This window comes from Lutjanus erythropterus, chromosome 12 (assembly GCF_056507025.1).
Source record: "Lutjanus erythropterus isolate fLutEry1 chromosome 12, fLutEry1.hap2, whole genome shotgun sequence".
NCBI lineage: Eukaryota > Metazoa > Chordata > Actinopteri > Lutjaniformes > Lutjanidae > Lutjanus > Lutjanus erythropterus.
The window spans coordinates 32,058,163-32,085,192 of record NC_139328.1 but is presented as its reverse complement, the minus strand read 5'-3'; the positions used below and the strand labels follow the sequence as shown (position 1 = coordinate 32,085,192).

The 27,030-nt window shown below is 41.6% G+C and overlaps 1 protein-coding gene across 1 annotated transcript in view; it reads left to right on the top strand.

Moving 5' to 3' along the window:
• Positions 1 to 27,030, top strand: part of zswim5 (zinc finger, SWIM-type containing 5) — an 81,957-nt gene that overhangs the window by 31,441 nt on the left and 23,486 nt on the right. The window contains exon 2 of the mRNA XM_084732551.1: positions 26,514 to 26,701. Within this exon, the coding sequence (XP_084588677.1) occupies positions 26,514 to 26,701 (188 nt within the window). The remainder of the gene's footprint in view (positions 1 to 26,513; positions 26,702 to 27,030) is intronic.

Here is a 27,030-nt window from a genome sequence, read left to right as displayed (position 1 = left end):
TCAAACTGAACTGTTTGGTTTAGTTCATTTCTAGTGTAAAAATGTTTTTTTTGGATCATTCAAACTTTCAGACCAGCTACTAAAAGGTTCTGGCAGGCTATCATAAGAACTGGGAAAAGGAAAAGCAATGCAACTAAACAAAATAATAATATACATTTAATAATTAACATTTTTTCCAGTGACTTTAGAAAGAGTCAGTTGTAAAAAACTCAAAAATATATGATACTTTTAAATAATTTTCCAATGAATAAGAGAAAGGAATCATACTGAACTGACAACACACTGGCATTAGACGCGCACCCATCTACAAACCAACCAACTGCAAGTATAGGGAGATGCAGCTCACATAGATGATGATGGTGATGATGACAGGACATAGGTATTTCATGTATAGCCTAGTTTAGTGCTTTTGCAATGTGAAACCAAAACTAACTGGATCAAATCTATTTTAAAAGCCCTTTCACACCTACCACATTTGGTCTTGATTTTCAGACCTTCCAGTTTGATCCAAAACAAAATTATGGGTGTGAAACCTCCTCTGGACCACGGTCTGGACCAAACTGCCAAACCTTGGTCTGACCAAAAGTGGAGGTCTTAGTCCAGATCAAACTTTACCATGGTTTAATTAGAAACATGGTTCAATTTGATCTGACATTTAAAGACTTAGTACAGAGTCAGTTTGAAAAAACTAATTTAATTGAATTGACAATACACCAGCATCAGACATATGCGAGTGAGACACAGCTCATGCAGGTTGTTTAGTGCATTCACATGTTTGCGGCATGAAAGCAAAACTAACCAGATCAAATGGATGCCCTGTAACAAAAACATGAACCTTGGTTCAGGCTTTCAGGTGTGAAAGCACTCTTACACGACCAATGTCCCTGGCTGCGTTTTGCACAGATCTGCGCGCTTTTGCACACAAAGCCGTAAACATCTGCAGTTGCACAATAGCAGCTGGTACCATTGCTGAGACTGAGTCTGCAGTCGCGCTGATTGTCCGCGGCTCCTTGCTGATGATTGGCTTCTGTTCTGTGTGGCCAACAGTTTTAATCAGCAGCTGATCACACGGAACAATATTCTTTTGTTCGGGAACAATGTCTGTGATAATGCTTTATCTGCCGCTCAGTGGGTGGCAGTTTGGAGTTCCACTGCAGGAAATATGTAAAACAAACGTCAAGATGCACCGTGTGCTGGTAAGGTTGTGGCAGGCAGGCATGCTGTCAAGATATACAGCATGTAAACAACATTTCAAGAAAAAGACAGTGTTATAGACTCAGGTTTGCATATTTAAAGGAGAAATCTGTAATATGTTTATTGTAATAAATCATAAATGACCATGATGTGTCATCAGAGATCAAGGAAACATGTTAAGTTGAAATACTTGCGTCACTTGGCATGAATGCTACAGCTACGATGCCGCCTTTGAAATTTCCATTCCAGACCACAATAACTATTTTGAATGTCCATTTCACATTAATCAGAGTTCTAATCAATTCAGAATTTTTGCCGAATGCTTAAGTCTCTGTTTATGAGTTGTAAGAAATCATTAATAATCTTGTAGAAATAGTTGATGTTTATAACTGTTAAATCAAGCAGAATGTTAATGGAGTTTTGCATGCAGTGAGACAGGCAGCCACAAAAATCATCGCCCATGAGTGTGTTATTTCAGAGCATTGGGCTTTTGTTTTCAGGATAGCGGGTTTAATTTTACATTGACAGACAATTATCAGATGTAAACAGATGCCGAACTGACAGTCACGGACTTGTCGTCGCTTGTTGACAATTTACGAGGTTGCGTGCAACCTGCGATCCTGCACAGCTCCTGTAGCCTGGAGTCAGGAAGATGTAAGAAATGAAGGCCTAGCAAGAGAAATTGACGTGTGCCTGTTTAGTTACACACTCTGTCATAAATCCGTTTTCTTAGGGAACCACATAAAAGTAGGATTTGTCAGATAATGTATTGTGAAACAGGTGTTCGCGTTATTGAGTGATGTTTTCTCTTCTTTTAGCTAGAACTTCTCAAGCCTTGACTCACGAGTTCAAATCAGTTTTCTGAGCTCATAAACACTTACTACCCGGCACCGCACTTGAGGTAGAAGCCCGTCCCAAATGCCTGTCCAGCTCCCTCCACAGCCGCCAGCTGAGTCTCGTTCAAGTTCCTCTGTGTTTCTTTTCCCACTCTTGTCTCCAAGATGAAAAGAGGATCCTGTTGTGTTTCTGTGGTGTAGCCCGGCACTGCCTCTTTTCACTGGGATCTGATGAACAGAACTTGTTTTAAGTGCCGAGCCTCTCTATAGCGGCACTTTTCTTTATACCTGAGAAGAGAGGGGGAAATTGTGTGCATGTGTGTGTGTTTACGTCTGTGTGTGTGTCTTCACGTCTGCATGTGTATGTGTGCGTTTCATTGTCATGCCAAGGACAAGCGGGCTTGTCCCGTGCCAAGTGGTGCCAAGCCAGCTGGCTGTCGCTCATGCTTTTGTTTTGTGCTATGCTCTGTATTCAGCCCACGACACACATTGTTGTGAAGAGCCTTTCGCTCGCTCTCCCTCCCTTGTCCCCTTTTGTGTGTGTGTGTGTGTGTGTGTGTGTGTGTGTGTGTGTGTGTGTGTGTGTGTGTGTGTGTGTGTCTTTCATAGCAGTGACCTTGATGTGGGGAGAAAACTAGAAACACGAGTGGGCCAATAGAGAGCAATAGAGAGAATTAGAAATTAAATGCTGCTACATGTAATTACCTGCTTAATATTCACTGATGTTTGACTTTGGACGTACTGTAACCCTGGTTTTCATCTGTTGTTACACCAGAGAGGTGAAGGGGTGCTGCTCAGCTTTGTGGTAAGAACCTGTTCATGACTACTGTTGCCTCACACCTCATATGGGACTTTCCACTGAGTGCTGCGTGGCAATTGAATGGGAGATAGAAATATTCTCAAAATGATCATTTAAGCCAAGTTGAAGCGCACTTTTCAGCTCTTAAAAAACTTGAGGAACCTGAATGTAAATGTAAAGGCATCAACAGGCTTCAAATTTAGTGCTTGTTGGATTGTCGGCATCAACAGCATCTGAAACCCTGTTCCAATGTCGGAACTGAGGTGGCTGCATCCAACAGTTTCATGAAACTGATCATTCGAAAAGCGATGTTTTGGACAGTTGTGTGGCATTGAAAAAGTATGCAGGATTTGAACTCTCTCTGAAGCTCTCTAAATGTGATCTTACACACGACTACTCTGGGAGTACAACTAAATGCAACACCGTGAATGGATTCAAGGAGAGACTGTCCAAAAGTGTTTGAACAAGGCTGACGAGGAGCGATAAATGACACAGACTGCCGAGCCAAATCCACTTTTTGCATATCCAGATTGTGTCCAGTTTGATTTTAGAAAGTCTGGACAGCAAAAGACCAAAATGCAACTTTTGCAAATCGGCTCCAAGCCACATTTGTAGGTGCTTTGAAATAGGATTGGTCCAGATGCATCTCAGTCAGGATGTCCTGGCAGCTCCACTCAGATTTCATATTGTCTCCTGCATCACTCGCAATGCTGCACCGTTACGTGACAGCACTATTATTTGGAAGGTGAGATGGTTTGATCTGACATTTACATGTTGGAAAGCCATACGACCGCCGGCACATAGCTGCTGACGTCCACGTAATTAACCCATGCAGATGAGTTGTTGATGTCCAGACATGCAAATTCAATCTTATCACTTGCAAATAACGGACAGTGTGGACAGTCTATCTTAAAAGTATGATTTGAGAAACAAATTTGATTTGCCTGCGGGCTGAACAAGGCTGCAACAGCAGTATTTCTACCCTGCCTACGAGTTAGGACTTTTGGAACAAGTTTGAACATTTCCGCCTTCAGATGTGTTCAGACTATTGACCCTAACCCTGCAAACTAGTTTGTTGGTAACACATTGAAGCTTGGCTAATAGTTCACACAGTTTATTCAAAAGAGGTATTTGTACCATTGGCACCTGCCTCTGGAGCAGTTTATATTACAGCAGAGAAGGTTATATACGCGTATGATGATGCACAGCTAATAAGCATCGATGGCTTTCCCCGTTTTGTACTCTCTGGCTCTGTTCCCACAAAAGCCAGAAAGATCAAGGTGACTTGCTATTATTTAACAGCATGAATGTGCATGTCAGAGTACACCAATGTTGAACTTGATGCTAAAAATTAGCCTGGATGTATTTATCCCCCCCAAGGGAATTGATTCATCATGGCAGTTCTATTGGAATTTACTGATTTCACTTCAAAACTTTGCCATTTGAATGCTGGTGTGACCAGGCCCTTGTCATGAGGATATGACAGATGTAGTTTATGAAAAGACACTTGTCCTTTGTTAACCTTTGCATGCAATAGACAGGTATATCTTCACCGTTACGTAATAGTCATATTTTGGAAGCCTTCTCATTCAACTGTATTTGAATGCTTTGGCAGCACTGTTTCAACATTCATGCCAATGGAACAGACCGACTTGACTGACTTGAAGTGCGGTGGCAGAAAGAGAGAGTCTCAAAAGAAGTTGATTGGCTGGTTCTCCCCCTGTGGTGACCCATGAGAGGATATGTTTTAAGTGTGTGTATTCATGAATATTCATGAATGGAGTCCAAACCCTCAGCCCCTCCTTCACCACCCCCCACCTCCTGCTGCCTTATGTGTCCAGAGCTGCTTTTAAATCTACATAATTTGGGTTGAAGTGCCTTTCAAATGGCCTTCCCTGTTCTGACACTTTCCGGAAACAAGGGAGAGACACACTTATTAATCAGGCTCTCATTGTGTGTGGGATAGTGTGTGTGTCTGAGTGTGTGTGAGACGGAGACAGACAAACAGAGGTAGGTGGCTGCAGAGGAAAACCCACAGTGGAAAAGAGACAGGAGATAGAATGAGAGAGAATTAGCGAAGAAGAGAGAGAAAGAGTCACACTGAGGGAGTGAAACAGACAAAATGAGACGAGGAGGAGTCGGGCTGCGATCACATTGTGGTTTAAAAAAGCGAAACCAGCTGGCGTGGTGAGATGTTGGTCAACCGCAACAGCAAACTGCCTCAGTGGTTTTGAAAAACAAGATGTTCCACTATTTAATTTACATCCATGCAATTAAAGCTTTCTCGATTATGTCTAACTGTTGTCAGAGAGACATTTTGAGGGCTTTATCTTCAGTGAAAGGCAAAAAGGAGAACAGGATACTTTATGCTGTAGCTGTAGAATTCATCTTCTTTCACGTGTCCTTTTTGCCACTCAGGCTTGCCAGAGTTGAGCATCATTCTCCAGTTGAAAACCATTAACATTGCCATTAACATTGCCACGTACTCCAAACTGGCACAATGTGAATGTGTACCATCTGGCACTGAATGAGTCTCCACTATGCATATTGGGATAGGCTCTCTCTTTCCGTGCCAAAATGAAGAATCTTGAGCATATGACTGCCTGTCATGATGTTTCCTTTGTCATCCCATTTTTCTGGTTCCCCGCTCTCAAATTTCTGCCACGGCTGATCAGGCCTTGGGGCCGAACTGTGCCAAAGTTACATTCACACCTGGATTTGATGCTTTTTTTGCTGCCCAGTGAATAGGTCTGGATGGACGTCATCCAACATCTCCACAGGATCTGAATACACCCTCATCAGACTCCATTCAGCAGCAGTAGTGACTTAAATGAGGTGCATTGAAGTCAGAGCGAAATAATGACCAATCAAATCAATCTTAATTATTATAGGGCTTTTTATGTAATCAAGCATGTATTGCAAACTTGGAGACCCAAGGGCCAACATGCTAAAATCATATCAAGCTCAAAAAGCACATCAAGACTACTAGCTTGAGGCTTTACATTTTGTTTCACTCACTTCATGTTGGGGCATAACTTCTTTTTCTGGGATTTTCCCCCACTATATCTGAGTAATTTTTATTGAATTGCAAAAAATGTAGGTTTTAGGATGTTGTTAAATACCTGCGTCTTTGCATGCCATTCTGTGCTGTGGACAGATGCCTAAGCGACCCTGAAACTCTTGCAGTTTTGTTGGGTTTAGGCACCAAAACTGCTCAGTTTGGTTTTGCTCTTTATACTAGGTCACCTGTTGCAGATGGGTTTCCATTAAATGCTCTTGAAAGTTGGGTATACAGAACCTCATCCAGACATGAGCGAAACATCCATATTTTACCACCTGGGACTGGGCTGACACTATATTACAGGGTGACACAGAAATCTGAAAACTGAATATCATAGCATCAAAATATCAAAATAAATGTTGGTAAAAGGCCAAGATGTGCTTGAGACAAACTAGTTTGTATGACGTCTTGTTCACTTACATCTGAAAAGAGTTTATAGCTGTTTCAAAAGGCCAAACCAACGGCCAAGTTTTCGTTCTGTCCTGTTGTTGTGATGGACAAAAGTTTTACATTTCAGTTCTACAAGGCACAGGTAAAGTCAAGCCTGGTCTTTAAAGACTAGTTTTCAGCGATTTTGCTGAAAGAACCCACTGGAGCGTAAAAGAATGCACGTCTAGGTTGCTTTTCTTCAAGTGAGGTTTCACAATAGCAGTTTGCAGTGCCAGGGGGGAAAATACCAGGAAGTAGAGAATGATCAACAAATACCAACGCTTGATTCTCTTGACAACTGAAGGTGGCTGGTTTGAGGTGAACTCAACTGATGAAGAATGATTTTAGATAGGTGTGTTATGTATTATGTCTTCACTGTCAACAACTACACAGAGGCTCATACTATTTTGAAGCAAATAAAACCTTGTTTGGATGTCATTTTCTTGAGTCCGCTTAGTTCTGTATTATTATAATATACACCTGCATTAATTGATTTTTCTTGCAGTAAAACCAGAACAGTGAGCTGAAAGACATTAAAACGCTCAGTAGAACAGAACTCTTTTTTTTTGTTTGTTTGTCACCATGACAGCCACTTTCATATTACACATTTTCAATTTTTCCATTGTTAATACAAAATAATTGATTTGTGCAGCGTTATTGATCTTGTTATAAAGGTATAAATTAAGTAGAGATGCACTAATCCACTTTTTAAGCATGTTTCCATTATTAATTGTATTATTGTTGTTGTTATTGGTATTATATGTGAGATTAGATGAGGTTTAAACTTCAGACTAGTGGTGAAAACTTCTGAGTCAGCTGATGTTGATGCATCACCATCTGGAGAGCTTGTTTCGTTTGTGTAATGTATCTTGTGTAATGCTTCTCCAACCATTGTGGGGCTCCGTAATATTGTGACATGAGACACTCCCATGTGTTGCAGATAGTGCTGAGAGACGGCCCTCATTTCCCATGATGCATTGCTGAGAGTTGTTTATTATTATATGTTCCGAAATGCAAAAGTACCATAGTATTTACAAGTAGGAACGCAGATATCCACTGAATGAATAATGACAATATCAGGCCCCAATGCTGATATTGGATTGGATTGTTTACATCTCTGAAATCAAGAAAAAGTTATTTTGGAGAAGCATGAGTCAGATAATTATTTGGTAGAGCGTTTGAATGAAAAACCCAGCACACCAGCTCACACACATACAGTACACTCACATCCACATGCACATCCATACAACTGTAGCCCCGGGGCTGTTGTTACTAGCCCTTCATTGTCCACACAGAGGGGATTGGAGGGCTTGCATCACTGTTGGTTCAATCTCAAGCCGTCCCTGCACTGTGTGAATCCAGCCTATTGTGATGGGATGTGATGTGTGTGCGAGTTTGCGTGTGTGCGCGGTGCAGTTGTACTGAGCCGGACAAACGGGTGCAGCCCGATCCCTCCTATCTATCCCATATTACCAACTCCTCCAGAAAAACAAAAAAAAAGGTTTGTTTTTTTAAAGTGCATTAAATATGAGCGGAGACGGAGAGAAGAGGGGAAAAGAGCAATTGAATGAGTGAATAGAGTAAGTGAGAGAATGAATGGTCTGCCTGGCATTGTGTGTCCCCCTAGTGCATGTCATAAAGGTCTCTCTCCCTCTCTCTCTCGCCCCAGCCCTGTGTGTGTGTGTGTGTGTGTGTGTGTGTGTGTGTGTGTGTGTGTGTGTGTGTGTGTGAGACACTGAATGAATGTCTAGCGATTGGAAACCTTTTCTTTTGTAATCTCAAGTCTCTGCCAGAGAGCATTGTGGAGCATTGTTTACGAGCCTCCCCTCCTTTGTTCTGCCTGTGTGTGTGTGTGTGTGTGTGTGTGTGTGTGTGTGTGCATGTGCACGCATTATGTGTGTCCTTGTGTGACAGTTGACATTATCAGATGATTGCTCCCACGACTAGTCTGTGTGTGTGTTTGCACGCACGCGCATGCCTGTGTGTGGTTATGTACATGACAGCTGACATTATTGGATCGCCACTATTGTGTGTGTGTGTGTGTTCATGTACGGCTGCATGCTTGTGTGTATGACAGTTGACATTATTGGATGATTGTTTGTGTGTGTATGTGTGTGTGTGCACTAGATTATTTTCCATTCAGACGTGGCCGTGTGGTTTGACAACAAGAAGCTCTTAATGCGTTTAAATGAGAATCGCAGTTTTGCCTGTAGGAGTTGAACAAAACCGCCCATTCTTCATACAGCATGTTGTTTACTGAGCCGAACAAACTCTTGTCAGTGTATTCTTGCACTGCAGGTCAATGGGTTTTAGTTGAGCAGTTGACTTTTGAAACCTCAGTTGCAGTTTTTGTTGATGTGGTTGTTGTTGCTTGACTGTCGCTGCTCCTTTCTCCCCATTTTTAAACTAGATAAACAAGCTGGCTATTCTGGAAACATCATATTTCATCAGAATCGCTCTCTGAATTAAAAGTGAGAAATGCAGTTGCAGAACAGGAACAGAAGTATTAGATCGTGATGCCTGACAGTCATCAACCACTGAGCCCCTCTATGTATAATACAGTGTCAGACAGAGACCATAAAAATGAGGGATCAGTTAATTATAATAGCACCTTGCACTTGATTTAAGGAAAAACAGCATAGAGTGCTAGCCATTTGTAATTAATGTCATGTACAGATATAAAAAGTAGAAAATAAAGTATAGAAAAAAGTGCAATGTTTCACTATGGACTTCACCAATTCAGTAGGCATCACCCAACCCTATTACAGAACCACACCTCCTTCAACAACCTCTCATTTTAACCTCCTCAATCCCATGTCCCTGCAGCAGGAAACACCTAACAAACTCACACTGTGCTCCCAAACTTCATCCAAACTAATCTCAACAAAAATTGTAACTGTATTTTAAATTGCAGCGAATTTCCCGATATAAGTTTCCAAAATATATCAAATCTGACAAGCTGAGTTTGGGGGAAATGATGAAGCAGATGTATCATGAATTTGATGGAATGGTGCAGTTCTGCACAAAACTTGAAGTTACGGGTTTGGACTTTGCTCAGTGGATTCATCATACAGCTTCAATAAAGAGCCAGAACAGCGTGATAAAGAATATATATGATAAAGATAAAGAGATAACATGATTGTAACAACCATATAGCTACTTTAAAAGGGGGGAATAGTTGTCAAAGAGATGCAGGAGTGAAGTGGTGCATGTTTGTGGACTGCCGGGTTAGACTGAGAACAAAATAATGTCAAGAGGTTGCAACGCCTGTCATCATAATTATGTGATCAACATATCGAACAATATATGACCTCAATCATGTTTGCTGAACTCAGTATTGCTTGGTGTGTTACTAATATTTTAGCCAACGTGATGCCTGAATTTTATTAAGTACTAAAACATTTAGGATATTTTATTATTTTCTTACATTCTTATGTGTGAATAATCTTAAAAATTAAATGTTCATTACTCTTTTCTTACATCAGTGGAATTAAATGGTCTTGAAATGGCAATAATATTGCCCATCACAATCATTTCTGGCACAATATATCGCCCAACAGAAGTAGTTTTCGTGACAGTCCTACAATGCTGTGAACATTTTGCTGGAGGTAAAAGAAAATAAAGTGAGCTAATAAAATCCCATCCAGGAATTTTAGTTTGAGTAATGTGTCTGTGAGTTTGAAAGCTTATCACCATGCAGGATTGTACAGCTCTTAAAAGTTATCACGGGAAGGAGTCATTTTATCCCCCCCGTAAAACACTAAAACACTGCGTTCACGTCAGATGTGTGTCCTTGAACGCGTTTGACTGGCCGACCCGGCGTGTCGCCGGGTGATGTCTCACTGATGTTGTGCAACCCTGAAATGCTGGTTTGAACGCAGCCTCGCAGTAAATCAACCTCGCGGTGCCGCCTGGCTGCGGCGACAGATGCTCTCATTTGAAATAAATAAATGAACCTCCACTGGAGAATAAAGCTCACTTTGTTAAGCTTGATCCCAGCTTTAGACGGCACATTCAATGGAGTCGACAGCCTGCGTCCAGAATAATGCTGCAGTGAACAGAGTGTGCGTCACTCACAGCTTGTTTGAGATTGATAAGTTCTGTTGCATTTTCTTGATTTGGTTTATCATCTCCACTCCTGTCTTTGTCTTTACGTCTCTTGTTCATTTCAACAAATGGGTTCACTGAGTTCGTCATGTGTGGTTTGCCTGTGCGAGGATGCCATACCCCCTCCATCCATCCATCCCTCCATCCTCCTCCCTCTCCCGTGGCTTCCTCCACCAGGCCTCCTGGCTGCTGCCTGCCTGCCAGCCGCCTCTCACCCATTGTGGGCTAACAATGGCAGGCGAGGCCCCAGCCTCGAGGCCTACAGCCTGGGTCTTAGAGGGGGTGTCGTGGGTGGGCGGCGCTCGGGGAGGAGAGGGGGTGTGTGCTTGCCCGTGAAAGGGGGAAGCTAAGAAAAAGCAGGTCACGCCCAGATTAAAATTCAATGTATGCCCCACGTACGACTGTCTGCCTACGTCAGCAAGCCGGCCTTGGTGCATGGGGTGTGTGTGTGCATGCGGGGAGGCAAGCAGGGGGTGATGGGAGAGGGGATTCTCAGGATTTTCAGGGTGCCTCGCTGGCTAGAAGAAGAGGAGGAAGGCAAAGCTAGACATGAGAGAGACGGCAATAAAAACACAATGGGGGAGTTTGGAGAAAAGTGTGTGTGTAGGGAAAAAGGAGGAGGTAGTAATCAGAGTGTCTGGCCCTTCTTCAGCTGTTTTGAGCTCAACACACCTTCAGGGTGTGTGTGCTGGGAGGGGGCGTCTTCTTAATGGGGCAGCAGCAGCGTCATAATGCATGCAAGACAAAGCTGATTTGGTGATGCATGCTTCCTTTGTGTTGCATTTGGGGAGGTGGGGGGGTCTCTGTAATACACACACTCACACACACACACACACACACACGCAATCCAATCCCCCTCTGTTTTGGGCCCCATCCCCATATGGTGGCTTGGCTTGATGAGAGCTTGATGAAGTCAACCAGAAGTCCCCCCCACCTCCCTTTCTACGAATGTGTGTGTGTGCGTGTTTCTGTGCAAATCTGTGATTGCTTTTCAGCTAATGGATAAATGAGAGTTTCACCCTTGCCGAGCTATTGTGCGTACGTGTGCGCGAGAGAGCGAAGGGGGCATGTGTGGATCGTCAGCTTGTATATTGGCTTGCAAGCTGTTTTCATTATATTTCATTATTCATGTTTCATGCATGATTGTGCAAGGAGAGCAGTGATCAGCTCTGTAGGGGTGGAGGCTAATCAGGGGGTGGAAAAGGTTTCTAAACTCAGACATGCAGACGGTCCAACAAAACCACAAATGTCACGACCTTTCCAGTAGACAATTTATTTCCCCAGAAAGAATTGAAGAAAAATATCCTACACAACCTACAGCCCAGTATTTATTTTCAGATTTGCAGGAAGCTACGGTGCCAGCAGGGATTGAACCGAGTACATGTCTGAAATTTCTGCTTCTTTTGTTTAATATGAACCCAGTGAGACTGAGAACGAGCTGTTACTATGCCGCCAGATTAACCAGTAAACCAACAGCATTTTTCATTTCCCTGGGCATGCTGGGAATCCAAACAGTGATTCACCTTTAACAACACTGGAAAAAAAAAGTTGAGGAAACTCAACATTTAAAGGCAACTGCCTCACTAGATTTTTGAGTTTTGAATCATTTGAAACATTTTGCCAACCTTAAAATCTTTGGAAATCTTTGGCTGAGATAATTTACTATATTTTTTAGGTTCATCTAAAGGAGAAAAATAAATTATGTCGAGAAAACATGAGTTGGTAAAACTTTTTTAAAACTTTTGAGCTTGAGTTGGTCTCAAAACTTTTAGATTTTTACAGTGAAAATCTTCACAAAGGCCCAACCGATACTGGATTTTTGGGGATGATGCAAATACAGACACTGAGTAAAAGAACTATCGACGTATCGGCCAATATTATTCATGCAGAATATAGAATATATACATGAACATATGGATGCATTTTTTTTAATGATCCCTCAAAAGTTGAACAAAATGACACAATTATATAACGGAACTGAAACAATAAACTTTCACCGGTATTTTTAATAATTAAAAATACCTATAAATGAAAACACATAAATTGAACAAAATATATTAAATCTGTATTAAGAAAAAGGGTCAACTATGCTCAGAAAAGTACCAATAAAGCTAAAAAATAAATAAAGCTGTGATAGGTCATTATCGGGCCGATAATATTGGTCCAGCGATATATCAGTCGAGCTGCCATCTAAAACTAACTGATGTCATTGTCTGTAGTTGCAAGTCAAAGTATTTTTGCAGCTTTGTTTGACAGAACTAAAGCTGAAGCACACTAGAAACAGCATGAAATACTGTTGACATACTGTACTCAGGCCACTTTCAGTCACTGTAGAACATCAAAAAGTTGCTTAATTATTCATACTGTGTATTTTTTTTTTTTTTGCTAATTTTGTGTGCTTGTGCAGCCTGTCTGCCTGCCTTCAGAGGCTCCATGAGTGTGTCATCTGCTTGACAAGCCCGGGTCAATATTCCCTCCCTATTCTAAAATGTCCCTGAAGTTACTTTTGTTCCGTCTTCAGACATTGATTTGGCTGCTTTCATCAGATATTTGCTTTTAGCCGTACAGTAAACAAAAAGCACTGATTAATAAAGCTGGATTTGTATTTCAAATGTTCTGCTTTGTGCTCAATTGTGTTTGTGCACAAACTACAAATGCTCATCTTTGTGCCTCCCTCCGCTGTGCGAGTACACAAACGCCGAGCTTTTTCTCTCCTTTATGTTTTTGTTGCAACCTCGCCGTTCCTTGTGTTGTGTCCGCCAACTCAGAATGGAGCCATTTTGTCTCCTTCAGTTCCTGAAATGAAATATAAGCCTCTTAAATGCATACTTATCTTGCCCTGCAGACTGCTGCTTGAAGAACAAACACACACATGCCTGCACGCACACACACACTAACTAAAGAGGCATTGTGATGCCAGCCCTTGTTGTTCCTAAGACGGCGGCTGCATGCATGTGGCAGATGGTTGTTCCTTTGCTTTGCATGCCGCCATATTAAACAAAAACCATGGCGAAGGCCACGGCTGGTTTAGGAAAAGGGCAAAGTGCGAGAGAGACGGAGAAAGACGAGACAAAAGAGCAGCGGAGGGAGAGTCGGAGACAACAGGCTTGGCATACGTAAACACAAGCAGGAAATCCATGTGTGTAAATGTGCATATGTGTGTGCATAACCACATTAACATTGCATGCATTGCTCAGACAGATGCATACGGACACACACACTCTTAAATTAACACACAAAGAGAACCAGAGTACGCACACACATTCCAGATGACTGGTTTGCTGCAGGGAAGAATCTGTACATGTAGCTGATATCATGTGTTGTGTGTGTGTTTTCATGTGTGTGAGTAACTGAAAAAGTCACATGTGTAAATGTGCATGCAAGTCTTTGGTAAAGTGATGTATTGGTAATTGGAGGTTAAATCCAGTGCAGTGACCTTTTACAGCTGTCGGCTCCTTTCATGTGCCTACATGTTGCCTTGTTAATGTGTGTCCATATATACATATCCTATATTGGTTATGTCGTCTTCAGCTGGGATGAAAGGTAGAGAAATGCTAACATTTGGAGGTCAATTTCCATTTGTGTTCCATCTTTAGTCCCAGGATTTATATGAGTCTTGAAGATTTGGAAAAGGCCTAATTTTAACAGTTCCGTTTCAAGTTATACTTGAATTTGAATATACTTCTTCCTTTTCAAAATGATCTGGTGTTTCATCCACACAATCACTTTTAATTCTTTAATATTTGAAATGAAATGACCCTGTTGTCGTATTTATTTGTCTCCTGGCGTTGGATGAGCATTAAATAATCATGTTAAAGCAATTCTGTAAACTTAATTTGATCTTTTTATTTAATTTTACTTAATAATCACAATATTACTACTATTATAACTTTTTTTTAACCATATCTTGCAATTTAGTTGTGATGTTAAAGGCATCAAGGGTTTTAAAACCTTAAACGTGCTTGAATTTCACCCTTCTGAAACCCTGTTCTTCCTCTGACAGCAACACTGGAATTACTCTCCATAAAAGTTTTACAAAAATATATAATTTAAAAATACATTCAATGGTAAAGCAGAAATAACATACAGTACAAGGGTGCCGACAACCGTTTGAGCTGACGATCATATAAAGTCCTGCAGTGTTTAGCTTAATTGTAAGGTTTTAGCCAAAAATTATGCCCCTGCTACAGTAACATCAAACATATGGTAACTGCTATGGCAACCAATTCCCATTATGTCTCTGTCAGCTATAGACATGGAGACAAGAGAAAAATGCAACCAAACAGAGAGAGGAAACACGTCTCTTGCCACGTCAACGTAAAGAACGCCACACTTTGGTCCCGTGCATGGATTTCATAATGTACGTTCAGCTATCAATATTCATTTGTCCTTATCCCCCTCAGCTAATCAGAGTTTATCAAAAGTAATGATGTGGTTTAATTTTTCCACGTTGTGTTGTGCATTTTCCAAATTAGTTGCATGGAAAAGACATTTCTGTTTATTGCCACCACTGTGATCAAGTTGTCCTAATAATTTAACATCCTTTGAATTGGTATGAAGCCTAAAAGCTAAGTGGATGTTGCCTGCTAATTAAAACTGGTTGTGTGTGATAATGTTAGCATATATTTTTCTCACATTGATTCCTGTGTCAAAGTCAACTGCAGCTGTACAATACAGTATAATTGAGAACGTGTTACCAGGTAGTCACGTCGGCAACTGGCTGCCTGATGCTAATGAAAGCTACTCAAATCCATAAAAGAGCTGCATTTTAACAGGCTGCAAACTATAATGTTTTGCCTCTGAAAGCCTCATTCAATAGCAACAGTTTAGCGTTAGCATTAACACTTTGTCAACTGTATCACATGAGGTGCTTATCAGCAAAAAAAAGTTGCAGTTTATGCGCACCTTAAGTGTGAAATGTCACACAGACTAGTTGCCTGGATACAAAAGGCATGTAATATCATGACAAATGTTGTACATTATACTTCTCACATTGATGCACATTTAATTCCATAACCCGTCAGTGTGCGTTCGCACGTACGGATACAAAGAGGCAGGCTGTTTCTTTGCTTCTCGCTGATTTTGCAGCCTTCAGGCATATTTGCACTCTGGTTTTTGCACAGATCATCTTATTTGCATATTCAGCTGTGATTGGGCTATAGGACACCTCTGTCAAATGTGCATTCATTTTCTGTGGGAATTACACACAAGTGCTTTTGTTCCCTATGAGGTTTCACCCAGCATAATGTAATACATTTGCATGAAGTCAAACCCTTTCTGAACTCCACCTTGCTGCGCCGCTTGTCGCTGCTTTGACGTCTTTTGCACCTGACACAAGTTTCCCTTCAAAATCAGACATCTCTTTGCTTTTTTTTGTCTGTTTGCAGCTTCATATTTGAATTCAGCATCGTATTGCTTGTGTCAAGGATCACACAAACGTTAACCACAGTGGAAAAAGCTAGAAAGGAAAAGTCAAAAGTGGTCCAACTTTTCAAGCAGACAATGAAGGCAGGCTTTGTCACCTGCAGGGGATTGACATGAGTCTCTCTCCGAGTGTTTGCAGCTTGATAAATTGCTTCTGCTTGTCTCTTTGTAAGTTGGCCAGACAAGGCCGCAGCACAATAATGCCTCTACACTGCAAACAACGGGCCAGAACAAAAAAACATGGCCTTCTTATCTCTAATTTAGCCTTGGGTGAACAGGGTTTACACACAGTGGAGAAAGGACAGCTTCTGTGTGTGACACACACATACCAAGGCCCTTTAACTCTTGCTTCACTTCAACCCCGGCTTCAGTTCTGTGTTCAATAAAATGTATTTTTCAGTGTTTTTGCGTGAGTGTTTTCTGCTCTCGGGTTTATTTTTTTTTGGTCCTGTATTCTCCTGCAAAGCTGAAAAGCAGCATTTATGGCTTTTTCTCCTCACCAAATAACCTTCATTCTAGTGTTGCACAAGCTCACAATGGCATGAATCAACCAAGTGACTCTCCATTAACAGTGGAATGTATGCAAGACTTGAATTGGACCACTTTGGCTTTCAGGTTGTATAGTTTGCTTTCAGATTAAACGGGTGAAATTCTTGATTGAATTTCAGACACCATCAAGCAATGGATGCCACCCCTCCTTCTTTCTGTCCATCCAACCCTCACCGCTGTTCAGAGCCTACAGCTTTTGTCTCGTCCATGTGTGCATCAAAAATAGGACCTATGAGCCCGTCTATGCTCTTCCTCTTTCTGATGATTTTGATCATTCTTTGTCCATCTCTTAATCTGTCTTCAATGAGCATTTTGCTGAACACAAGTAATCTGGTTTGCGTCAAGTGCAACCTTCCCTCCCTCTGAATTCCTTCCTCCATTTTCCTCTTTTTCGTTGCCCTTTTCTCAATCATTTTGGGAACTCAGGGCCGACACGTCAGCCTTTTGCCGATTTCCGCCCGTGTCAGCTCTGTCAGATCTGCAGTTTTCCCCCCTTCTCGTTGTTTTTACAGTGACACATCAGCTGAAAGGGACTTGATTAAACCTTTCTCTCCCATCTTTTTCTCTTTCTCCCCTTTTCTCCCCCTTCCCCTCTTCCCCTCCCGTCTCCCCGTCCTCTCCTCCCCCGCCGCAACAGAATGGAGCAAATCAGGGAATCAATTCAATGTAATCATGACAAATGAGTCCCGGCGGTTAGCAAGGATTTTTTTGTGCGCGTGTGTGTTTGGGACGGGGCTGCTGGGAAATCACAAATGAATCAATCAGCTGTTATCGCATCAGCAAACATGGAAGGATGGATGGATGATGGATGGATGGATAGATGGATAGGCGGAGGGGAGGAGAAGATTCAGTGTACTCAGTTTGTGTGTGTGTGTGTGTGTGTGTGCATATGCGCGTCTGTTGTGCAGAGATAGATGGCTGATTGAATACAGGGCCATGTGGGTGTCTGTGTGTGTGAATGAGAGCGGGCAGGGGGGTGCTGTGTAAACCTTGGAGCTGTCAGAACAGATGGGAGATGGGAAGGGCTGCAGGCTGCGAGGGATGTGTTGGCTACTGGAGGAGGATGAATCCTGCATGAGGCTAGTTTTGGAAAGGGGCAGTGAGATTAGCGCAGGAACAAAAAAAAAAAAAAGGTGGTAGGATTTTTTATCAGCTGAGTTTATTACTGCTGAAGATGCAGTTTCCTGATCAAAGCAAATAGGAATGTGTCATCGGCGTAGACGGAGTGAGAGAAGCGCTCAGAGACAGTTTGTGGGTGGCTGAGGAGGATGAGCCAGTGTGTTTGAAAAGGAAAGTGTGTGTTTAGTTGCTTTGTTTTGTTGTTGTGCACTTCACTTGTGCTGTTCAGTTAGGTGTTGATGGCCCAAATAATAAGAGACGTTTTCTGATTCCAGTACCTGAACTTTCATATGAGCTTTGTAACAATCTAATCCCACAAAATATCCAAGAATATTATAATTTTTAACAGCAGTATATTAGTATTTCTGTATGAATTTGATATGAATGCTATCATCATTGTATGACCTGGCTCAAGTTTAAAAGATGGCATTTTGGGACCTAATAAATTGTGTGGTGTTGAATCTGTGCATGTACCTGATCCATTTTTTCCTGTATCAGAGGCATTGTGATACTGGTATTGATATCGGATCAGCCCTGTAAAATAATAGCCTCATTAAATATGAATTTTGTTGTATGACAAAAGCATCTGTGCTCTATTTCCCTGAAGACAAATGTTTTATGAAATAAAAGTATTAAATGTTCATGGTGATAGGAAAGGGTGATCCACCACCGCAAATCACACTTAAAACTGAATTAAATTAAATAATTTTGACAAAGATAAATAATCACATTATCAATTAATCGGCAGATTATTTTCACGAGTAGCCAATTAATTGTTTAGTCTACAAAATAAAATGTCAGATAATTGTAAAAAAAAAAAAAAAAATGCTCATCACACGTCTTCTGCCCAACCATAACTGACAAAGAAAAGCAACAAATTCCCACATTTAAGAAGCTCCGAATAACAAATATTTGACATTTTTGCTTGAAAATTGACTGAAACTATTAATCAGTTATCAAAATAGATGGCCGTTAATTTTCTTTTAATCAACTAATCGTTCCAGCTGTGAACTTAAATGAAATTTAATCACGACTTCAAATATAAGCCAGTCAAACATAAATTACTTAAAACCTATCTTTAGCATTTCTGCACTGCAATTTCTTGTTACATGTTGGTCAACATTTGCGCTGATATATCTGTTAAAAAGCTAAAATTGCCAGTTAATATCAACCAAGTAGATGTATCATTGTATTTTACCTAACAGCAATGATAGAAACTACTAAAAGGGACTACTGCTCAGTGAAAAACCGCATTTTGCTCTGTCTTTTTGTCAGTTGTGGTCGACACAGACTAATTGCTGCCACTGAGTATAATTGACACCGACTGTCTCGGTTATTAGGCTTAATTAGTGAGATTTCACTTTAGAAAATTCAGCTCTCTTCTTTGTTTAAGCACCATTTCATGATTTAGATTGAGAATATTACAGCCTGCAATTGTCGGTTCAAGGCTGCGTCGACACACCCCCACTGTAGTGTTTGTGTTGCTTGTGTCAAGGAGGTGAGTGTTTGCGGCTGGAGCTGTGTGTGGAAATTGAACCTCGATCATGAAAACACCAAAAGTGGAAACATCTGGGGGAAAAAAATGGCTCATGGTGGACGAACACCTTACTTAGACACTTCTTTTTTCCTTTAGATCGCCACACATTTACATACATTGCTTTGCCAAACAGAGGATGTGGTGATCTTGTGTGGGCAGCGAACTGAAGGAGTGGCTTTTGGCAGAGTGTGTGTAGTGTAGGCGCAGCTCTGTGAGGCAGGTAGATGAATGGAATCAAAGATCTCTTCCTAAACTTTAAAATCCACCCTAAGCGGTGGGGTTTGTGTGTCTGTCTGCGAGGCCTGTGGTGAGGCTTTGGTTGAATAAGACTGGTTTAGGGGTGTGTGCGAGCGTGTGTGTGTGTGTACATGCACACTTTGGCTCACTGCCTGGCTCCATCTCCCCAGCTGATTAGGGGTTAATGGCCTATGAGCGTGGGGAGCTATCTGCCTCCTCATTGGCTGACTGGCTTCTGTGTGGGCGGAGCTGCCATCGAGTGACAGATGGTGTACAACAGGGTGGGAGGGAGGCAGGGCAGAGTGTGTATATGTGTGTATATATATACATCTGAGAAGGAGGGGCTGAAAATGTACAATGGTGGTCTCAAGTCATCTTTTCTCTTTTTTTTATTGTTTCTTCACACTTTTTGTGGTTTTCTCACACACGTCGTTACTACTGTGCAGCAGGATTTCACCTGCTTACACGTCTAGAAATAGACATCGCACATTGTCAAGTCCTACCCACATGCATTATTGTATATTTTGATTCAAATGAAAATAATCCAGATTAAAAACAAATCCACATGCAAAATCTGAATTCTCTTATTTGACAGAAGAGATTGGGATCCTGCTGTGGTTCACATTTTTTTCTCTTTCATTAAACAAAATCAGAATGAGGATTATAGCTGGGGTTTAGATACACACAGCTCTATATGTAGCTCTCAATGATGTGCAGCACGCACAATAAAAGTGGTGTTAATAACCACAAATGACACACATTTACACACTTAGTTCTGCACAAAAGATGCCAGCAGCAGACGGTGTGTGTGTGTGTGTGTGTGTGTGTGTGCGTGTGTGTTTGTGTGTGTGTGTGTGTGTGTGTGTGTGTGTAGGTTTTCAGGGCATGCATGCATACCTGCATCAGAACAGACAAAAAGACATGATACACACATACACATACAAGGCCATGTGATTTTCCCCAAGGATTAGGCCAGATCATTGTACTTGGCAACACTCCCAGTTTACACACATCACACTCCTAATTCACCTTTGTTAGAAATTCATCGGTTTTGCAGAACCAGTCCAATGGCCCGGTAGAGAAGAGCACAAAGTGTATTTGTGTGTGTGTGACAAAAAGCGAGAGATTAGAGATATCTACTGTGAATATCACTGACTAGTTTGTGTTGTTTCGTCACTGTGGCATTAAGAACAAAAGCAGACAGGCTCTGAAAAGGTCGTTTTGTTCACTTTGTTTACGTGTCTGTGTGTGTGTGTGTGCTTGCAGACTGTCTGATGCAGCGTCTTTTTATCAAGTGTCATTGCATCCCCATCTGCTGAAGACACACTGTCTCCCTCAGCCTTTACACACACAGAGAAGGACTGTGTGTGCGAGAGCGGCAGAAAGAAGGGGTACAGTTTTACACCGAGCCTTTGAGTATTGAATCACCAAGCTTTGGGACTAGATACATGTTTGATGAAAGGCAGAAATAATATACTCAACTGTGGAGTACCTCAAGGTTCTGTCCTTGGTCCCTTACTATTTGTATTGAATGTTGTTATGACAACTAATCTTGTGCAGCACACTCTGCCAGTTTATAGAAAATCAGTTTTCAAAAGCAGCATGATTGATGGATGAAGCATACATAATAGCTGCTGCTGTTACAGCTATTCATTTAAAGGATTAGTTTGTCATTTTAGGAAAATACGCAAACTCGCCTTTTTGCCTAATGTTAGGTAAGAGCTGTTGATCACTTTCTTGATTAACTGAGTAGTTGTCTGGCTCATAAAATGTCAGAAAAATGTATTGATCAGTGCGTCTCAGAGCCCAAGGTCATGTCCTAAAATGTCTCGTTTTGTCTACAACCCAAAGATTTTCAGCTTGCTGCCACAAAAGATTAATTAAATCGGAAAATATTCACATTTGGGAAGCTGAAATCAGAGAATTTAGTAGTTATTATTAATGACATGATTGATTATCAAAATAATCATTTCATTTAATAGTTGGCAGCCAGTAGATTGATCAGCCAGTCGTAGCAGCTGTCACTGAACATGTGGCCAATCACAGCAAACTCAGAAAATGCTGTTATACGCAACATCCTTTTGGATGCTCATGAGTGTTGCCTAATCTGTTAGGAATTGCCATATTGTGTGGAAGACTTGACTTTGATATGAATGCCAAAGACCTGCTAACTTACGGATAATTAAAGCCAGCTATGTTGTGGGTTTTATGTGTGAGACTGGAAAAAGATCGAGGGGACAGGGTGCCAGACGGACAGACTGTGAACTATGTCTGAGCCATTTTAGACTTGATTGAAAGTGAAAAGAGCAGCGGTGTCACCATTACATTCATCCCTGTGGCCTGAGCAACAATAGGCTTTAGCCTAACAGACACAGACGGAGAGAGAAGGGGGGGGGGGGGCGCAGGTCCGAAGCCAAGACAGAAAGAGAGAGCAGCACTGCCAGCTGTGGGAAAGCCTTTATACCTAATATCATCTGCCATCAAAACTTCCTCACTCATCTGAAATGCTAAACTGAATTTCTGGAGACAAGTGCAGAGATGACTGATGACTGACAGGACATTATTTAGACAGCTTGGAGGGAAGATAGCTCTCAAATGTTCCCCTGATGCTTTTAAGAAATGCACTCCCCCGATTTTTGCCTGATCTTTCGCTCACCGCTGTGATGATTTCAGCACCGGAAGATCAAATTTGGACTCCCTTACACTAAGCTGCGGTTAGTGCAAATTGGCTCTACAGGTATATCCATTATAGAGACGGAGGGAAGGAATGGAAAGCCTTTTTTCTGACATTTATGATATTACCATGAGCTGCGAGACACAGAGATTGGTCTGACAGGCGGACTCAGTGGGAGGGAGAGCTTTCAACAATTCGGAGGACTCTTTATGTCTATCACTGGCATCAGCCTCTTTCTCTCCCTCTGCAGTCTGTTCTCTCTCAGTCTCTCTCTCATCCTTCCTGTCATAGTCAGATGGCCTGTTTGGCTCAGTGGACAGTTTGGTCAGCCATGTCCTTTTGGAAAACAATTGGTCAGTTGGGTGCCAGGATAGTTTGTAAGGTGGTCAGTCGGCATGATGATGCGTAGGTATGTCAGTAGGTCTTTCAGTTGGTTGGCATTAACCCAGATAGGTCGATTGATAGGTATTTCGGTCATTGGGTCACTTTGTGGTATAGCCTATCTGCGGCTTTGATGGCTGCTGGGTCAGTTGACACGTTGGTATGTGGGTCTGCAGGTGGGTAGTTCAGATGGTTTGGCCATGTGCCGACCAAAAATAGCACTGCATCACAGAGACTGGAGCGGGTTGCTTTGGCACATATATGTTACCATGGGTACCAGTCAGAAAAGGATTCCATAAGTCCATGACGCCAAGGCATCGCACAGCAGTTTGTCCCAGCATTATTCCCTAGAAAGTTACCACAGGTTGAACACACAATCATTACCTCTCAGTCTTGACAATTTCATGGTACACAGCAGAATTAGCCCAGTGTCTCACTGCTCATACTACAAGGCGTTTCATCTGGAATGTCTGCACGTATTTGATGCATTTTGTTGCAGCAAAAGGTGAACTTGGATGACCCTGGAGCCCTCTGCTTCAGGAAGACATGAGTTCAGTTCAGTCTTTATTGTCCAGCTTGAAATTTGGCTTGCAGCCTAGAAAAACCTGTGTTCAGTGACTTTTGTCAGTATCAGCACTGTTTGCAGGTTGTTAATAAAAAAAAAATTGTGTGGCTATCACTACTTCTGTTTCTTTTTGCCGTGGTATCCAAAGAGGTAACAAGTATGTTTTCTTAATTCTAGTATTGTACAGAAGTTTAAATTCTGGTATTGTGACAACTCAAACAACTCAATTCAAATAATAAAAAAAAAAATAGTGGATACAGTGATTGCTGTGATAATGACTCTTTCTTACAGCATTTGTAAACCCCTGTGTGGTGTTTGCAACAGTCCTACAATGCCACATCAGTACCGACCATGACCCATCCACATTAAATATAGTTTCTTTGTCAATTTCATCATCACTGTGATTCATGTTAGCTTATGTAAAAATAATCCCAATCAGCTTCACACAGTGAGGTGTGCATATTTCAAATTTGGGGAAAAGAGCACTGGTAGTGAATTGTTGCAAGGTAATGACAAATATCCCAAGTTGAAGTATCGGAAGAAGTGTCAGATAAGGATAAATAAAACTGAGAAAACTGGATCAGTGGATCCCTACTTTATGTTCATCAGTGTATTACCCAATCTGGAGTTCATGGATCACACTGTGTCTTCTCTATACCTGTAGCAGCAAACCCACACCAAAATAGGCCTTTGCAGTGTTTTTTATTTTGTCAAAGAACTGCTATTTTTGGTCCAAACTGAGTCAGACTTGTTGTGTCTGTAGGTCAGTGTTTTGATAGTTGTATGTCGGCAGTCTGGGTGGTAGCTTGAGATGTCGATCTCAACAGCGAGCGCCTGTTACACCGGTGGGAAGTGGTGAGCCGACAAGTTTAGTCTTGGTTCAGAGAGCACTTTGGTTAGCAATCAGCTAGTGCGACAACAGTGTGTGTCAGTCCTTTTCAACCCTTCGTGTGGTCGTCGGTCCCCCCCCCCCCTCCTCATTCTCCTGTAGCTCCTCATCTTTCTTTGTCATAGTGAAAGCAGTTTGCAGTTGATTGGGTCTCAGCATGTGTGTGTATATTTGTGTGTGTGATAGCTTACTTGTGTGTGTGCGCTCACAACATTTGGTTTGGAAAAGCCTATTGTGGGATTTTGCCAGGGAGATGGCTTAACACGCGCTTATTAGGCTGCTCCACCATGCTGGCCCATACCCCAGAATTTAAGTGTTCATGTCTGTGTGTGTGTGTGTGTGTGTTCCCATGTGTGTGTTTGTTAGGCTGTCAGTGCTTCAGAGCCCATGCCCAAAATAGCCATATCATTGCTTTCCAGTTAGCTTGCTCATCCTCGCTTTATGTCTCTCCCTCTCCTGTCTTTCTAGCTGTGAAAGCAGCAGTGGGGTTGCTATGGTTTGGTGAGATACAGTAATCCAATGTGTACACACACACACACACACACACAAGCACACAGATACACACCTCACCTCATAAATAATTGACCTGTCACAGTGAGACGACAGGACAGACCAGATACACTCTCCCCTCCCCTATTCTCTGTTCTCCTCTCACATTTCTCTTCCTATCTCGTCCCCTTTATCCTCTGTTTCCTCACTTGCCATTCTTTTACTCAGCTTTTTGTTCCACCTCCACCTTTACCTTTCTGTCTTTTCAGTTCCTCTTTTCCCGTCGCATTATTTCTTTTAGTGCCTGGTCTGTACAGGTACTGCTACTGGCCTGTAGCTGATGGCATTGGAATGAAAGGGCTCAATTTGTTCTGTATGTTTTAGCCAAATTAACTGTGCTAATTAAAAGTAAGTGCATTAAATTTAGGGTGCAATAGACCAGAGGCTCTGCATGCATAAACATATACCTAAATTGTAGAAAACAGAATTGTACTTCTTTATTAATAAGATTAGAATCAAAGATAACCCTCTACACTAAATGATGGTGCCAGGTTGTCAGATTTGTCAAATTTTGATGAGTTTAGCACAAATAGGATTAGTGTTCATTTAACTTTCATTGGTCTTGAGAAAGTTGTAGACTTCCAACATTAGATGTCAGTCAGATGGTTCTTTCAGGCCATCAGACTGTTGCTGGTCCCTGAGTTTACAGATACATAAAGTTGTGTGTGATCAGCAAAGCAGCCCTGGGAAAGAGCCTTGAGGCACTCCGCAGTTGTACTTTTTCCCCCATTCATTAAATTTATATTTATACCCCAGCCTTGATTCCACCTTATGTTCGACATAGTTTTGATGACACAGTTTTGATACCCTTAAAAAGGCCAGAATGCCATGTGACAATTTTGGTTTCAATTACTTAAACAATTACTTGACAATCAAACTATTGGCAGCCATTTTTATATAGGCTCACTGTTGAATCAACTAATTGTTCTCCGTCAGACTGCTACTGCTTCCTGTCTGCAGGGATAAATGAATTTGAGTCAGGGCCCTAGGATCACCCAACGTGATGTCTTCAAATTGTTTATTTGTCCAAAAATCACAAAGCAGCAAATCCTCACATCAAACAAACAGGGACTGACATTTGCTTGACATTTTTCAATGAAAAATGACTTAAACGAATAGTCGATTATCAAAATAGTTGGCAACTATTTTTCTTTTGATTGACTAATTGATTAATCAACTAATGGTTGCAGCTCTACATCAGTCTGATGCAGGCTCCTAACTTTACAGATGAAGTTGTGTGTGCTCGGCAAAGCAGTAGGGCCCTAGGACAGAGCCTTGAGGTACTCCACAGCTGAGCACTTTCCTCTCCCATTCATCAAATTTATATTTAGACCCAAAGCTTGATGTCTCCAGGTGTTTGGAATAGAATTATGCCATAGGAGTCTCTATGTAATGAATTCTTTAAGGGTTTTCCTGTGAGTGTCATGAAAGTAAGGACAGTTGTTATTCACTGGAGTATTTCTAAAATGTTCAGCCAGTGGTTAGCTCACTGTGTGAGGGCCCTAACTATGCAAAGCAGACTTTTAAGTTCATCTCTACAGGCACCTACGCTTACTACCCTGGGAGCTGAATGTGTGCATGGGCAGGAAATGATCACACCCTAGCAACCCCCGTTTTGACTGCACACACACAAATGCATAGAGACATAAGGAGAGAGAGAGGTAGAGAGAGTATCAGATGCAGTGCCCCTTTGGAGACATCTCATTAAGATGTGTGTGTTTTGTACTGAAGGTTCACTCAGTAAGTTTGTAGAGGCTCAAATTACCACAGATGCTCCTTCTCTCCTTTTCTTATGCTTCTGTTCTCCTTGGCAGTCCATGCACAACATCCAGGTAGAAGTTGAAACTAAGCAAACAGGAAATATTGAAATATCTTTGATGTTGAACAACTTATTCATCTTTTTACTTCTGTCACCATTATTGCCCATGAAAAGTCTTAAATCGAGAAAACAATGTACCTGTTTCTCTGTGAGCGTTTGCTAATGTAGTTTTAAAAGCAGTGGAAACTTCTGATGTTTACATTTTTTGGCCAGTTCCGAGGCATTAAAATGTCAGTCAGGATAGTTATACATGCTTTTAACACAACACTTTGTATACTTTTTTTTTTTTTTATTGCAGTGAATAATGAAGCTCACTCCTCCTCTTCTTTCTTGTGTCTTTGCAGGGTTTCACCTCAGTGGCACAGTAACTGAACCTGCCACGTCATCAGAGCCAGAGGTCACCCACAAGGTGGCCATTAGCTTCGACCGATGCAAGATCACCTCCGTCACCTGTGGTTGTGGGAACAGAGATATCTTCTACTGCGCCCACGTCGTGGCACTCTCTCTTTACCGCATTCGCAAGCCAGAGCAGGTAATAACCGCAACAGACAAAATGCATCTAGGTGTCTGAAGATGCTCACAGATGGTATACACATAATTAAGTTAATAAGTTTGATCTAGATTGTAGCTCCAAAAACAGGGAGCACAAAAAAGAATTCTATCTTTTTCATTTGGGTGCTTTATAAGAACCAGTGTCCCACCTGAGACCTTTCCAACTTAGCACAATAAAGTGTATATAGTTGACACATCATACACCTACATTTCCAAATGTGTAAGAAGTATTCAGATCTTTTACTTAAGTAAAAGCATTAATGAAAATGTGAAAATACTTTGTAAAGATGATAGTAGAATAGTAAAAGT